The sequence below is a fragment of the Notothenia rossii genome (assembly GCF_949606895.1).
Source record: "Notothenia rossii genome assembly, chromosome: 2".
Lineage (NCBI taxonomy): Eukaryota > Metazoa > Chordata > Actinopteri > Perciformes > Nototheniidae > Notothenia > Notothenia rossii.
The window spans coordinates 81,493,979-81,509,033 of record NC_136904.1 but is presented as its reverse complement, the minus strand read 5'-3'; the positions used below and the strand labels follow the sequence as shown (position 1 = coordinate 81,509,033).

General features: G+C 41.5%; 1 protein-coding gene across 2 annotated transcripts; it reads right to left on the bottom strand.

Moving 5' to 3' along the window:
- Positions 1–571: 571 nt before the first annotated feature.
- On the bottom strand, positions 572–14,573 carry LOC307030753 (protocadherin-17-like). 2 transcript variants are annotated; one of them, XM_079667392.1, is made up of 4 exons: positions 11,030–14,573; positions 9,856–9,914; positions 9,536–9,705; positions 572–1,818 (listed from the first exon to the last, which is right to left on the bottom strand). In XM_079667392.1, exons 1-4 carry the CDS (start codon positions 13,496–13,498, stop codon positions 1,241–1,243), a joined length of 3,276 nt encoding a protein of 1,091 aa, XP_079523518.1. In that variant the 5' UTR covers positions 13,499–14,573; the 3' UTR covers positions 572–1,240. The 2 variants fall into 2 exon arrangements, with proteins under 2 accessions (XP_079523518.1, XP_079523519.1); XM_079667393.1 differs by having other exon boundaries at positions 11,225–14,573.
- Positions 14,574–15,055: the final 482 nt, after the last annotated feature.

The following is a 15,055-nucleotide window of genomic DNA, read 5'->3' as shown; positions in this document are numbered from 1 at the left end:
CCTTTAATATACTATTTGTTCAGTCCTTTGCCGTAGCGATGACCCACTTTCCCCCAAGGAGATCCTTCAAATTTCCTTGTATTCATCAAAGAATATATTGCAAAAAGGTATTTGCTTGTAACTGGTAACTTCTTTTCCTTCTGATGTATTATTTTATCAGACAAAATCATAAATAAACTGATGACTTTGAGGGAACTTAAATGTGAGCAGGGTTTCCATCTCCACCTTGTGATGCATACGTGTAATAAAAGCATTGAGCAGATGAAGTCAAATCGTTTTTTCATTGGGTGCACTAATACACAGTGCTTGTTTTTATTTGCGCTTTTGAATATAAATAGCTGTGTAAAATGTTAATTGGGATCTTTTGAAGTAAACTAAGCTCTAGACTACTGCTAGATAACATGTACTGGTATACTGTAAATAGGTAAAGATGGCCCGTTTGCAGAGGGCTTTTTGTCATGAACACGTATTAAGCACCTTGTAAACACAAATTCACTTTTCTCACATAAAAAAAACAAAACATGACAGCTTTGGAAGTTGTCACCAGTCAAAAATAATTGCCTTCCATGCACACAGTGTATACAAATTTAATAAAATACACAACACATACAGAAGCCCACATTCACGTGTAAGCTCAGCTTATTTTCACATAAACTGCAGAGGACAACAATAAAATTACAAATACATTCTTAGAAAACTGGTTTTATGGGAACCTCAAATGGTTTTATGAAAAGGGACATTCCCTGTTGCACCACCATTTACAGTTCATAAGACACTTCACTTCTGTATTTAACGTCACTGATATGTATTTCAGTTGTCTGTGATATTCAAAGAGATGTTCCTTATACACTAAATGGAGACAGGAAGCTTCACTGTACAAAAGCAGACAGGACTCAATAGCTTAACAGTAGCAATTTGTTCCACAGCCTCACAAAATTGAGCTTGAAATGTGTAAAATACAGACATCTAAATTGACAGGTACAGTACACCATGAAAACACTTGAAGTCAGCGAAGCACTGATTTCCCCCCCAAACCTTCACAGCAGTCAAAGACACATATTTCACCTAAACACAACAAGTCACAAACTAAAAAACAGACAGACAAAGCAGATGTTTTTTGGTTATACAATGCGTGTCTGAACACCTCTTGTGGGTCAAAATAAATCACCTCTTGATCATCAATCTGTGATATCATCGTCACACCTCTGTTAGATGAGAGCGAGCTGGATCACCTGACCTGTCAGTTGCCAGAGTCCCTCGGGTCGAGCACAAAATCTAACCCCCCACACTCCTGGCTGATGACGGAGCTGTGGATGAGGCTGCTGGACAGGGACTTAGGTCTGAGCTCGCAGGTCAGATAGGAGGGCTCCTCTAACCCAGTGTGCAGGGGGGAGCACTGGCCATCTGGAGGCCCATAGGCACTGCTGTCTGAGCCCCCCTCCCTTTCTTCTTTGGACTCTTGGTTGGTCAAGTCCAGGGGCAAACTACTCTTGGTGGGACTATTGGAGGCAGAGAGACTCTCCTGTAGCGGTGGGCTTAGTGCACGCTGCGATTTTAAGTAAGGTTTGACATTGGCCACGAGGATTGTACTGTCCCGCTGTTCTTTTCCAAACGTGCTGAGGGTTTTTCTGCTGCTGCAGCTGATGGTGCCATAAATCTCTGTCTCTACCATGGCATCCATTCCCACAGGGATGAAAAGGTTGGTACGATTATCGGCGCTGTCTGCTTGGCTTCCTACCCGTAACTTTGGCATCCAGCATCTGTCAGAATGTCCCAGTGCACGACATTCGTCTGTGCAGTGGACTGATTTGTCTTGCTCTGCAAAAACAGTTAAACAGTTGTTATTGGAACCTGCTGGGGTAAGAGTAAACAACCTAGAAGAAAATATAGATGACATTTTGAAGGATGAGCGACAAAAACAAAACACTTCAACAAACACACATTTGTTCTATTCATACTATTTCTGAAAACCTTGTAAGAATAGTGTCTTTCTATATATCGTGTTCCTGTATTAAAAGTCCCATGTCATGGCCATTTCTACTGATCATAATTCCATTGTTGGGGTCTAACATTGGTTTCTCATACAGCATCTCTGTATATTATGTGTATTCACTCCCTGTCCTGGACGGCTTGTTGGAGCTCCTGCCCTCCCCTCCCTATGAGCCCACTGTGCTCTGATTGGTCAGCTCGCCCACTCTGTTCTGATGAGTCCACCACCGTTACAGCTGAACATCAGTGTTTATGTGTTACAACGGCGTTTGTTAGCAACCAGAAAACACACCAGTAATGACAAACCGATGAGAATGCTGCGTGGGGTCTGGGTGCCGTGTTGGCGGGACGTTGCTCATCGCTGCTCCACCCTGTGGGGCTCGAGGAGTGGACAGTGTGAGCTGGATTACTGGTGTCGTTTCCTGGTTGCTGCGTGGGGTCTGCGAGACAGCGAGACACCGCGGAGCTCAGCCTGAACACACACACACACTCGCAGCCTGAGCTCCGAGTGTGTGTGTGTGTGTACGGAGCTCCACGCAGCACCGCGGCTGAGAAAAGATAAGTGTGTGTGTGTGTGTGTGCGGAGCTCCGCGGATTGGTCCATTGGACTTCGTTACGTCAATATGCAACAGAAGGAAAAAATTGAAAAAGAAAAATCTCCAACGAGGCGTTCTGGGGCAGCATAGACACGTCTTTTTGAGTTTTACTCGCTACAGGGTGTACTTTGAGGGTTTGTGACTCTGCAGACCGTTTACATGCAGAAAAAGCTACATAACACACAAGGGGACGGGTAATAACCGGAAAAGCATGTAATGGGACCTTTAAATAAGAAGAAGCAGCCTGTTGCAGCAGCTATTGCAGAGTTCAAATGTAGCAATGTGGTTTTCTAAATCAGGCATTTCTGTTCCAGACATCATTCACAATTCATCCTTAAAATGTCAACATCATACAGACGTCATGCTGGTCAAGTAGCAAACTAGTCATTCACCCTTTTTAAAAACATTATTCTGCCTTCTATCCTCAACAACCTGTGTAGGTGTTTCCTGGAAAATATCATCTGGTGCAGAGGCAGTGATGTGAAGTTCATTTACATTTTCAGCAGCAGCAGTTTGTGTTGAATAGACAGAAAAACAACTGTGGAATTTGCATGAGGAGTGGCATTCACTGTTTCTGATCAGTGCTGAGAAATTCTGTTGTTTCGGTTGTTGGTGTTATGCTGTTAGTTATAATATTGTTAGGGCTCATTATTTTTGTTTTTTTCACTATTTATAAACGGGAATTTATAGGTGTGAATGTTGGGTAATCAAACATTGGATGAAACAACTATAATATTAAAATTCAAGGTGAAATTGAATCTTGGAATCATAACTTGTAGCACAAACACTCATTAGTTTGACCCTTAGTAATTTTTCTAATTAATTTGAAGGACTCTTCTGCTTTGTGAGCAGCTCATTTGCATTTTTGCCCATTTTTCATTATACTCCTTATTAATGAGGCTTAATTGTGACCTGTCCTTGCCACAAGAGGACTTTGTTGACAATAGATGTCAACAGTGTTTTCTTGAAATACTAACTAGTTTGTGTTGTGTGGAAACGGGTGTGCGGTGAAAATTGGAGGAAAAGGGTACATGAGCTTTAAATGAAGTCCACATTGAAAGAATCAGTGCCACCAGACTAACACGAGTTGAATTTCAAATTGAGAGGTTGTTATTTATGTCCCTTGATCCGAAGAACAAAACACTTTTTTTTTATTCTTGACAACTTTTGTCATTGATTAAAGTGGTTCCCTGTTTATTTCATGCCTGTAGTTAAGCTGCATTACTTGACACTGAACACCAAGCCAACAGCCGCAGGAGCATACAACATGTGCGAGAGACTGTGTATTAGTGTCAGTCGAAAAATGTGGTGCCAGGGGTAAGGCTCTATCTTGGTGCTGTAAATCAGTCTTTTACATTTCACACCACATGTAACCCTGGTAGACATGAAATAAGCACACAGAGAGCATCATAGAATGAGCCAATTTCTACGGTGTTATGATGAAGAAGGTGTCATTTTTTTCCCATTACACCACGGTATCAAAATTAATTTGACAATGATGCATGGAGATATTTAGCTTGTAGTGGCATAAGGCAAAATGTCAAACATGTCATAGTAAATTGCTAGTAAATGACACTTTACCTTCATTTGTTACACATGCAGGCATGTATTGTTTTGATGACTGATTTAACCTTCCTCTAATAAATGTGTTTTCTTTGCTATCATTGCCATGAGGCGGTAATGACATCCTTAACGCTAGAAATGAAAACAAAATATAGAAAGCCTATGATCGCTGAATTAGTCAGAATTTGATTATTTATTTAGAATGTCTACAATGTTTTTTGTCAAACTACAACTCTACAAAAATGATTTAATAAGCCGGTTAAACACACCACATCTAGAACATGTTCTATTTTATAAAGATATTATAATCTGCAGGAGCCGAATAGTCTTAAAGAAATTCTACCAAAAACACTAAACATGTTTTTATTTTTTTATTTAAATAAAAATATTGTTTCATCTCATGACAACATGGCTTGATAGACCACTGATCAGCTCTCGTAGCTTTGGTCTATAAATAAGGCTTCTTCTATCTTGCTTGCCATGCCATTCTGTGAAATCAAAGACTATGAGCAACTGTGAAAGAGGCACTTGATCTCATTTCTAAACCTAACCCTGATGAGGAGCAGAATATCAGCCTGGAACGAGTGAAGGCGCTACACGATAGGCTCTACCTAGAAGAGGTGGGGAGCTCCTCTAGTACAAAGGCAGCAGTACCTTCCTCACACACCAGCATCGGCCAGTTCGCTGGAGGATGTTCTAACAAAAAAAGATAAATGAAAAAGACACCGTCCCTGCTACAGAGATGGGAAAACCAGCACCTAGTGCCACACATAACATAAGGCAAGCTAAAATGAAAAGTACCACTAGTATCACATTACATTGCATTTTTTTTTTTTTGCTGCTTAAGTTCCTACACACACACACACACACACACACACACACACACACACACACACACACACACACACACACACACACACACACACACACACACACACACACACACACACACACACACACACACACACACACACATACTTTTTTTATTTTTTTATTATTAATTTAGTTTTTTATTGGTTTTTCAGTTGAATTATACTTAAAGTCCAGGGTAATTAACTGTTAAAAACATACTGTTCACAATTTTTTTTCTCCAATAAATTGATGTTTTCAAAGTAAATGGATAATCGTTTTTAATAATCGTGATTTCAATTATTGACCCAAATAATCGATATTATGATTTTAGCCATAATCGAGCAGCCCTAGCACACACACACACACACACACACACACACACACACACACACACACACACACACACACACACACACACACACACACACACACACCCACCCACCCACCCACCCACACACACACACACACACACACACACACACACACACACACACACACACACACACACACACACACACACACACACACACACACACACACACACACACACACACACACACACACACACACACACACACACACACACACACACACACACACACACACACACACACATACTCCCACTAGCAGCCACAGGACAAAATGGAACAGTTCATTATTCGATGACTGGGCAGAGATTTAACATGCTAAATGGGGCTGTCCATTTTAAACCATAACTGTTTTACAGATGTAATAAAGAATGCTTACATTAAGTATGTTAAAAGAAATGGCATGTCTACATTTTCTGCCACAAAAAATATGTATCACATCATGACTTTTATGAGCTACAGATATTTCTTTATGACATTATGTGTTTTTATGTGCGTAGTAAATTGTTTTGAGATTATGGGTGTCATTTTGTATCATGAGATCTAAGTGAAGGTACAGCTTTGTGTTCACATGGGTGTCTGCCGGAGAAAGTAATAGATGGCAAATGTCACAGCGCGGAGAACCTCGGCTTTCCTGTGCACGCTGCTTTTTGTTCTGCACCTGTACCCATGAATGTGCCCACTGTGCATCTTGTTTGGTTTTATACAAAGAATGTTCACATACAAATAAATGGTTTGCTCCTCAAGAAACTCAATCAGGTTTAAAGAGCCTTCACATTTAAACTCTATTTAAGATAATATAATAATTCAGATACAATTATACCTCACACATCCTAACTGGATCGGACTACACTGTTTTATTGCAATTTAACTGGATATTATGTATACCTTGTGTATACCATTGCAGTGTGTAACGGTCTGCTTGGGCTGTATATTTATTGTTTGTACACATGTTTTAATGGTACCCTTATGGGCCCTTATGGTTCAACATACACAGGGTATATTTTTATTAACTGGCTTAAATGACCCTAACAATCAACTCAGGGTTTTTCAATCTTTCTATAGGAGTTCACATTGATAGCGCAGCATTTGAAGTGTAATGCCTTTCACAAATATGGACACGTTTACTGTCAGCTGAGTAGCATGTTGCAGACGAAGAGTAGACTATTTAATTGCTATCAAATTAAAATGTGCAAGTTATTACTGAAGATTTCTATTTGATACTACTTATTACAGATGAGAGTAAGCCTACTTAACGCTTTATTGATTTTAAGGAGAAAGACCAACTGTATTTTACCTTAATGTTGCTTTCTGGGTTTCAAGCTGTATTGTTTTCCTTTGTCCTGTTACATACTGTGGGAACTTTCATTGTTACATTCTTAGCATAGACCATTCTGGTGCTATCTCAGAACTGAGATGAAGAAAAAAGTATGCACATTGGAGTTCAAAACGTATTTTACATCAAACGGGAGAACTAAATGATGGCTTTGATTTGGCAAAACTGCAACACAGATCCTGCATATTTCAACTGCTACGCTTTGAAGCAACTACAGCCCAGATTACAGCTCTGTGCACCGTGCATTTGTGTTTCCCGTCTTTTTTTCTAGTGCCATAGAGAAAAGTATTTTTGTTTTGTACAGGGATACACGAAGCCAGAACAATAAGCATAAGCGGGGAGAAGCAGGGAGATGCTGAATTCATTTCCACGGTGCCTATCACCACTGCAGAGGGGTTGCAGATGATGCTGATGCAAAGGGAAGTATGTGCTTAGAAGGTTAAGGAAAAACCCAGTAAGGTATTTCTTTTTTTGTGTTATTTGTCTCGCTATATAACCAGGAGCAATTTAAGGATCATGCCTGCACATTTATATTAAATCCATAATGTTTACAAGAGATACAGATTTGAATTAGTTGTTCACACCTTTATAATCACTATAGTTTTATAGGATAAAATGTATTAATTACCATAAAAAATATAAAAAATATGTAACAAAGGACTGTGAGTCACGCTATATTTTTTTCTGTTTAAAAAACAAAAACAGAGATTAAAGGGGAAAGGGAAGTGAGGGTGCTTTCATCTATAATGGCATTGGCTTTCCATTTACATCTTATCTCTGAATAAATGTGTTAAATAATGGCTCTACAATGACAGAGTTATACAATGGCTTTATATAGTCCACTGCATTTACATAGTCACGTAATAGAATCATGACAAAGTGACAAAATAGCTGTGATCTGATGGGCAACTGTGAGCGGAAAAATACCATGTTCTCAAAAAACAAAGAAGCTGCCTGCCCATTATAAATAGAATCAGAGAAAGCCTAGCAACATACCCACTGTGCATCTGGCGTCTGTGAGAGTGAATAAATATTCAGAGTGCATGATAGTGGAGGCTGCACAGGTGCATATATTACCTGTATCAAAGCAGCCAGGAGACTAGAGGGATGGTAAAGGTAAAGACATAAAAGCAATACTACTTAACCCACAAGCTTTTATGTTGGTGTATTTAGAACAAAAATGATGCGGTGTCTCCATTTTGGATAATAGTGCTATCTTGTCGGAATCTGCAAAACAGTGGCTTTGTTGTTCAATACATGTACCTGCATGTGTGTATGTGTGTGTGAGAGTGAGGGTGAGAGACAGTAGGAGTGTGTGGGTTGAAGTGTGATGCTTTGTGTGATCAGGTCTAAGGCATTATGCGTAATGTAGATCTTCCATCTTGTACTCAGCGCTCACTGACACCATTCAACTGACCAACCCCCGAGAGAGAACACCATTTAATCTAGCCATTAGTTGTTGTTTTTTTTAAACTATTCCCCACATGCGAACAGGAAATGCATTAGCAAAACCTATTAATATGAAAAGCAATGCCCTACTTTTCTGCATTTCTCTTATCTAACAAATGCAGGGCTATAAATTAACTGACATTCCTGTCAATCAGAAGTCAGCGCTGCACATGTAAATATTCTGTCTCGCATGTACAAAACATCTCTTGCAATGTCTGTCTATTTGATTGGCCTTAGAACTAGGACAGAATCAGATTCAGAAATGTGCTGCACAAAAATTGTGATTGAATTTACACCTCCCACAGAGTCAAGTTTGGTCTCCCATAATTCCTCATAGTGTGTGCACAGACACACATGCACACACAAGTGAGAGAGACAGTGAGAGAGAGAGATTCACACATCCTACTGGTAGCTGCAAGAGTGTTTCCATCCCTGCCCTCCTGAGCATGCCACAAACAAACCGTCCATAGCAATGTAAAGGTGTGGAAAGTAGTGCACAGGGACCTGATGACCAGAGCCATTCCCTTGCAAGGCTCACAAAAGGAAATGAGAAACACCACCACTTCAGTGAAGTTACCCATTATCTTTTATCTCACCAGTGAGAGGTGCTTTCATTTTTTCATTTTTTAACCACAATAGTTAAATATATCAGTCCCATATCAGGTCAGCCAGGTTGCAACAGATTGACAATCATCTGTGATTATACTCGCGGCAGTGCCGATTGTTTCATATTTGCAAAATACAAATTTTACATTTCTATTTTCAGTTGCAAAGCAAAGCTCCTTTTCAAGACTGTGTAACCACAGCAAAACTTATAATAACTGAGCAAATATTTCCAAGCAAAAGGTGGAAACACTTTCTCTCACTGTCATGCTGCACCAGAAATACCTGTCATTTTGCACTGCAAGTGTCTATCATGCTTTCTTTCTCTGTCGTGTTACTCAAAACATTCATGCAGCGAACCTGTGTTCAAATAATGACATGATCAAAAGAGACACAGACGGTGGTTCACTTTGCCATGCATATGAGCTTGTTTGATGGCAAAATCCCACACAAGATGTTTGAACATTCTACCTTCAGCCAATGGACTCTTTTATCTTTTAAACTACCATCTACCTTTCACTCCGCTGCCTTGATGTCATCCGTGCAACTCACCTCAGGCGGTCTACAATGTACAAAGTAATAGCACCTGCATCTAATAACACTGTGGATTTACATCTTCCATGTTACCATATGTCTGGTTTGACTGTACCCAGAGGCTGGTGGACTTCCACTTAAACACAAGTGAGCTGCATGTTCTCAGCGCATAAAGCATAGAAATGAGTGGTACAAGAGTCAGTAAGACATCTTCAAGATGTCAGGAAGAGAGTGCATCCACTCACCCTGCTCAAAAGGCTGGCCATTAACTGCTGTTGCTTTCATCTTGAGGGCCTCCCTAGCAGACGTGTCGCACTGTGAGCCTTTATTAGTATCCTGGTCACTATCAGCCTGGTCACTATCACCATGGCCACTGTCTCGGAGGCTTGCTTGTTCTGCATCCTTAAATGTTGAGCTGCAGCAGAATGGAAGGGAGAAAAAAAGAAACATAAGTTGCCATTACCTCTGCGTGAGCGCTCCCATTTGATAGCCACAGTCAGCTGGCTTGATACAAAGATGAAGAAGCTAAATGCACTGGTCAGAAAGCTTTGGAACAAGCTCTTACCTTTGAACAAACGGCTGTCTGCTGCCAGCATAATTAGGCTCTGAGGGGAAATTTTCAGTCTAGAAATGAAAGAAACATATTATTTTGCATTGGCCGTAGTAACATTTGCATTCAAGGTTAAACAATCCCAGAGTAACATGACATTTAGACAGGAATATAAACAACTGTTATATCTTCATCATGACATCTGAAAGCTGTCAATTTCCCTATAAAGCGCCTGGCAGTGACGATGGCATGATAAGAACAAATCTCCTTTTGACCATATGTGGGGACTTGGCACGGGAAAGAAGAAAAGCATTAGCCACTGTCATTAGCATCCTTTTCCTCTATCTTGAGAATAAAGTGTTTGTGTTGATCACACCCACGTACCCTAGTGACTGGTGACAGTGCCAGGCCTTGTCATCTGTGTTATCATCTCCAAGTCTGTGAGACTGTCCTAGATATTTACATTGTTTACAACAGATATTTATGTTGTGCTAAACAGTAGTACAAGCCCATGCTGTCAAATTAGCATGTTAGCTGGCTACAACCCTGCCATCTCTGCAAGGCATGGATGGACCCTATTAATGGTGTTATCATGCCAGCTTTGGATGTGGATGGGTGGATCTGGCCCATATTTTTGGGAGCGAAAAATGCGATTGTAAGGTTATGCTGTGTGCATCTAGCTGTCTGGTGCACATTGGTTCAGTAATGTGATCGGACAAGCTGCTCAAACACCTGTCCAATCCCACATTTCAGGCAGGGTTTTGTTTTCACTCTATAGCAGTGGATCTGGCAGGGTCACAGCAGCCTTGCTCAAGACTCACACTGTTTGCATGTCTAACTGAGAGGATTCTAATTATGCACGCCACCTGTACCATTTTGCAAGAGAGTACTTGGAAGAATTTCCAAAATGATTCTGATTCCTCAAAAACAGAAAGAAGAAAGTATCTTTAGTGAAATAACATTAAAAACACATGAATACATTATCACATCAGTTATCGCATCATGCAGAGAATATTTTAAAGTGTCATAACAGAGTGAGAAAAAGTGGTAATAAGGACGTCTCACAGTGACAGAGTTTCTTTTTTTCAGACGATTACTTTTCTTTTGTCAGATTTGTAAGGCAAAGCAGTGGGTGCAGATAAGCGGGAATAAAGGGCAGATAAAGGAAACAGTGCAGCATCCTCCTTACCTGTATCACTGACATCCTATTTGCTGGAGTGTCTGTGCTAAGCCCGGCAAAGCTGGAGTGGCAACCTGCCCGGGGGACTGTCAGGCTGTTTGGAGTGGTTTTCAGGTACATGACCTCTGACCTGGGCAGTGTGAGTGGCAGAGGACTCTGGTAGTCAAAACATATTGGTGAAGTGATGAGAGAAGGACTGCTCACCACATTCATCCGGCTCGCAGAATCTCTTTCCTCCATCTCACTCTGCACCAGCATGATGTCACTCTTGTTGATCCTTTTCTTTTTGCCTTTCCCCACTGGAGGATTGGAGTACTCAGCCATGCGGCAGTTATAATTCCCAGTCTCCTTATCTTGATGTTTGGACTTGACAGCGATGGCGGTCATGACTGCTAAGAGCATGACAGAGATAATGCAGAGGGTAACTATAAGGGGCAGGGATACATCCCAGTGCTGCTGTTCTCCGCTCGCGCTGGAACCCCCGCCTGCTGCCGTTTCTGTGTTCGCCTTAATGATCAGCTTAGCCACGGCAGATAAGGGGGGCTTGCCATGGTCTGTTACCTTCACCACCAGCTCAACCACTGGGGCGACCTCTTCCCAAAGAGCTTGAGCAGTTCTGACCTCCCCTCCCACCGGATCCATCTCAAACAGGTGGTCATCATTTCCCTCTGTGATCTCATAGGTCAAATGTCCACTTTCTCCGTGGTCATGGTCCACTGCTTTCACTGTAGCCACTATGTAGCCGATACCTACATTTCGAGGCACTGGGATTTCCGCTGTATCATTCTGCAGGAGTGGTAAAATAATAACTGGGAGATTGTCGTTTACGTCAAGGACATTGACCCTGACTATGGAGGTGCTCTCCATGTGAGGGGATCCTCCATCTTTAGCTTGAACTTTGAACTCAAAGGATTTAGTTTGCTCATAATTGAAAGAGCGTGAGGCATATATGGCTCCATTGGTGGGATTAACAGACACGTAGGTATACACTGAAACTTCTCCTATATGTGAAGGCAGAATGGAGTATGACACTGTTCCATTTCGACCTACATCTGGGTCGTGGGCCAGAACAGAGCCCAAATATTCCCCTGGGATGTTGTTCTCAGGCACCTGTAGCACGTACACTGTCTTTGTAAAACGTGGTGCATTGTCATTCTCATCCAAGATTTTCACAGTAAACGACTTAGTGTAGTTCAAAGAAGGTATCCCATTGTCTCTCGCCACGATTGTCACATTGTATTCATCCTTCATTTCCCTGTCCAGGGGTCTGTCTGTGAGCAGAGTGTAAAAATTATCATTGTTTTCCTGCAGTCTGAAGGGCACATTACCCAGCACCCTGCATTGAAGTTGGCCATTTCGGCCAGAGTCTTTATCCGTCACTCTCACTAGCGCTATGACAGATTCTGGAGGTGCTGCCTCACTGATGGCTCCCTGCCGTACAGAGACAAAACTTATTATTGGAGAGTTGTCATTTTTGTCAAGCACTTTGACTGTAATTTTACAATGTCCTGGTATCGGGTTGGGCCCGAGATCCTTAGCCTGTACATCAAACTCTATGATTGAATTCTCCTCAAAGTCAATTTCTCCCTGGACCTTGATTACGCCAGTATTGGGGTCAATGGAAAACAAATCTTGGATTCTTTCAGATGCATATCCAGTGAAGGAATAGACCACCTGCCCGTTGCTTCCCTCATCTTGGTCAGTGGCGTTTAAATCTATAAGTATTTTTCCGGGCGGTGAATTCTCCAGAATCTCAATCACATAAGAGGATTTTTCAAAAACTGGGCTGTTGTCATTTGAATCAGTCACTCTGATGTTGATTTGCATGGAGCCTGATCTTGGATACTCCCCACCGTCAATTGCTGTGAGGAGGAGTGTGTGATGACTCTGATCCTCCCTATCCAGAGGTCTCTGAACAACCAGCTCTGGATATATAGTCCCATCGCCCCTCACTTTTAAATCCAAAGAAAATGTATTGTAATCATCTCTTGTGACCTGGTAGGTCTTTATCCCATTTTCCCCAGAATCAGAGTCATGTGCAATAGTCAGGGGGAAGCGTGTCCCAGCAGCAGCGTTTTCGGAAATATCTATATTAACATGATCTGAGGGAAAACTAGGCGAGTTGTCATTTATGTCCTGTATATCAATTTTGATCATGCATATTTCCTTGTCATTTGCAAACACCTCCATAGAGAGCTGGCACTTTGGATTGCGCCTGCATAATGTTTCCCTGTCAATCCTTTGTTTCGTGAAGATTAGTCCACTCTCTGGGTCAACATCCACCAGATGTGGAGCAGAATTCTCCAGTACTCTGAAGTTGGATTTTTTCCCCCTCTCCATGGTCCCATATCCGGCATCTTTTGCTATATTACCTATAACAGTGCCGGGTCCTTGCTCCTCCGGAACAGAATAATTGAGATTTTTCAATGTCAGGGCTTGAACCCACAGCAAAAAGAAAAAGGGTACAGAGAGACGCATCCCTTCAACTGGATATGCGGTAGTGGCAGACAGAAAAAAAAATCCTCGTTGACTTTCAACCTGTTGATTACGTGAACCTAGAGGACTGAACCCAAACCAGGCATTTGGTTGACGCCGATTTCACATTAATTGGGTGCTAAATCGATGTGTGTATCCTTATCGCCTTTAATCTTTATTTTAACCTCTCTCACATGCCGTTCGGCTAAAATGAACTCTTTCTGTAAACAAAGATGACCGCCCTACGACACCCTATGCATGAATAAAAGATCAAATTCAACATAGTATACGAGAAATGCTTTGTTTTTCCTCACGGGGTGGGGGGGGGGACTTAATGAATAATCGATGACTATAAAGTATTAATATTCCCTACTGCACCCAAGGTTAAAGCGTTTGAATCTCTGTGGTGAAGGTTAGACCGTAGCTTACAAAAGCGCATTGCCCTCATGCGACATCTACACCTAGGCTACAGCATACTGACATGCCCGTTCAAAATGCAGCATTGTCCGATGTTACCATTCACAATGCATTTACTTTTTCCCCTGTGCGGCACACTGTTGCATATGGGTTCTGCTCGTGTTGCATACAGTGTGCCCCTGCCACAAAGTAGAATAAAAGCGGGATATAGAGCTGTTTATCCTGTCCAACCTTTTGTGTTCCCGTCATTCAAGAGCATATATAGCACGGCTGCGACTTTTGCCCGATGATTGTCCTTTAATCAGTCCAGTAATCCCATAATCCAGTCCAATTGGACCCAGTGCTGTTGCATCCTTCATTCGGACAATGCTCTTCTGCACTGTCCCTGTGATCGTTTGCCAGAAAAACGCGAAAAAGAGCCACTGGAAGATTTCAGATAATCAAAATTAATCGCTTTTTCCTGCGCTCAGTTCTCTCCGCGTCAACTGTTGAAACCTGCTCCCTTCGCAGTGAGATCTGACCGGAATCCTCTCGACGCCTTTATAACAGACTCCAGTATATTTCTTGGTGCATTTAACATAGTTTCTGATCGTCTTCCAGCAAATGAGTGAACAGTGACAGATCTTGCCTTGGGGGGTTTCTCCAATAGGTCTGGCAAGATCGCATGAAGAAGGGCTGTTCTAGTGCTACGTGATTCATTTACTGATGTGCGCGCACAGAGGAGCAGCATCAGAAGAAAAAACGTGCTGGTGGATGTTGCTCCTAATACATGTGGATGAGAACTGGGGATTATGAATAGATCGCTGAAATGTGCCTGGATAGGATGTAGTAGCCAGTGAGTACTTAACAAGTGGTCATTCTGGGAGAATTGGATCAGATGTGCAACGTGGGGTGGAAAATGTAAAATGTAAGATGAAAAAATGATGATTATATGGGTTGATTTATAAAGATGAACTGTTATTTGAAGTTATTCGTTCAGTAAAATTGAAGCTCTGCATATTGTAAATTAAAGTGTATTACCAATAATTGAGAACAATATGTGATCCACCATGTTATCATACGTTTTGAGAAAATCCAGCTATAAGATAAGGACAGACTGTGGGTTTTTGAGGATAATCTCTGTAAAGGACATTAGAGATTTAC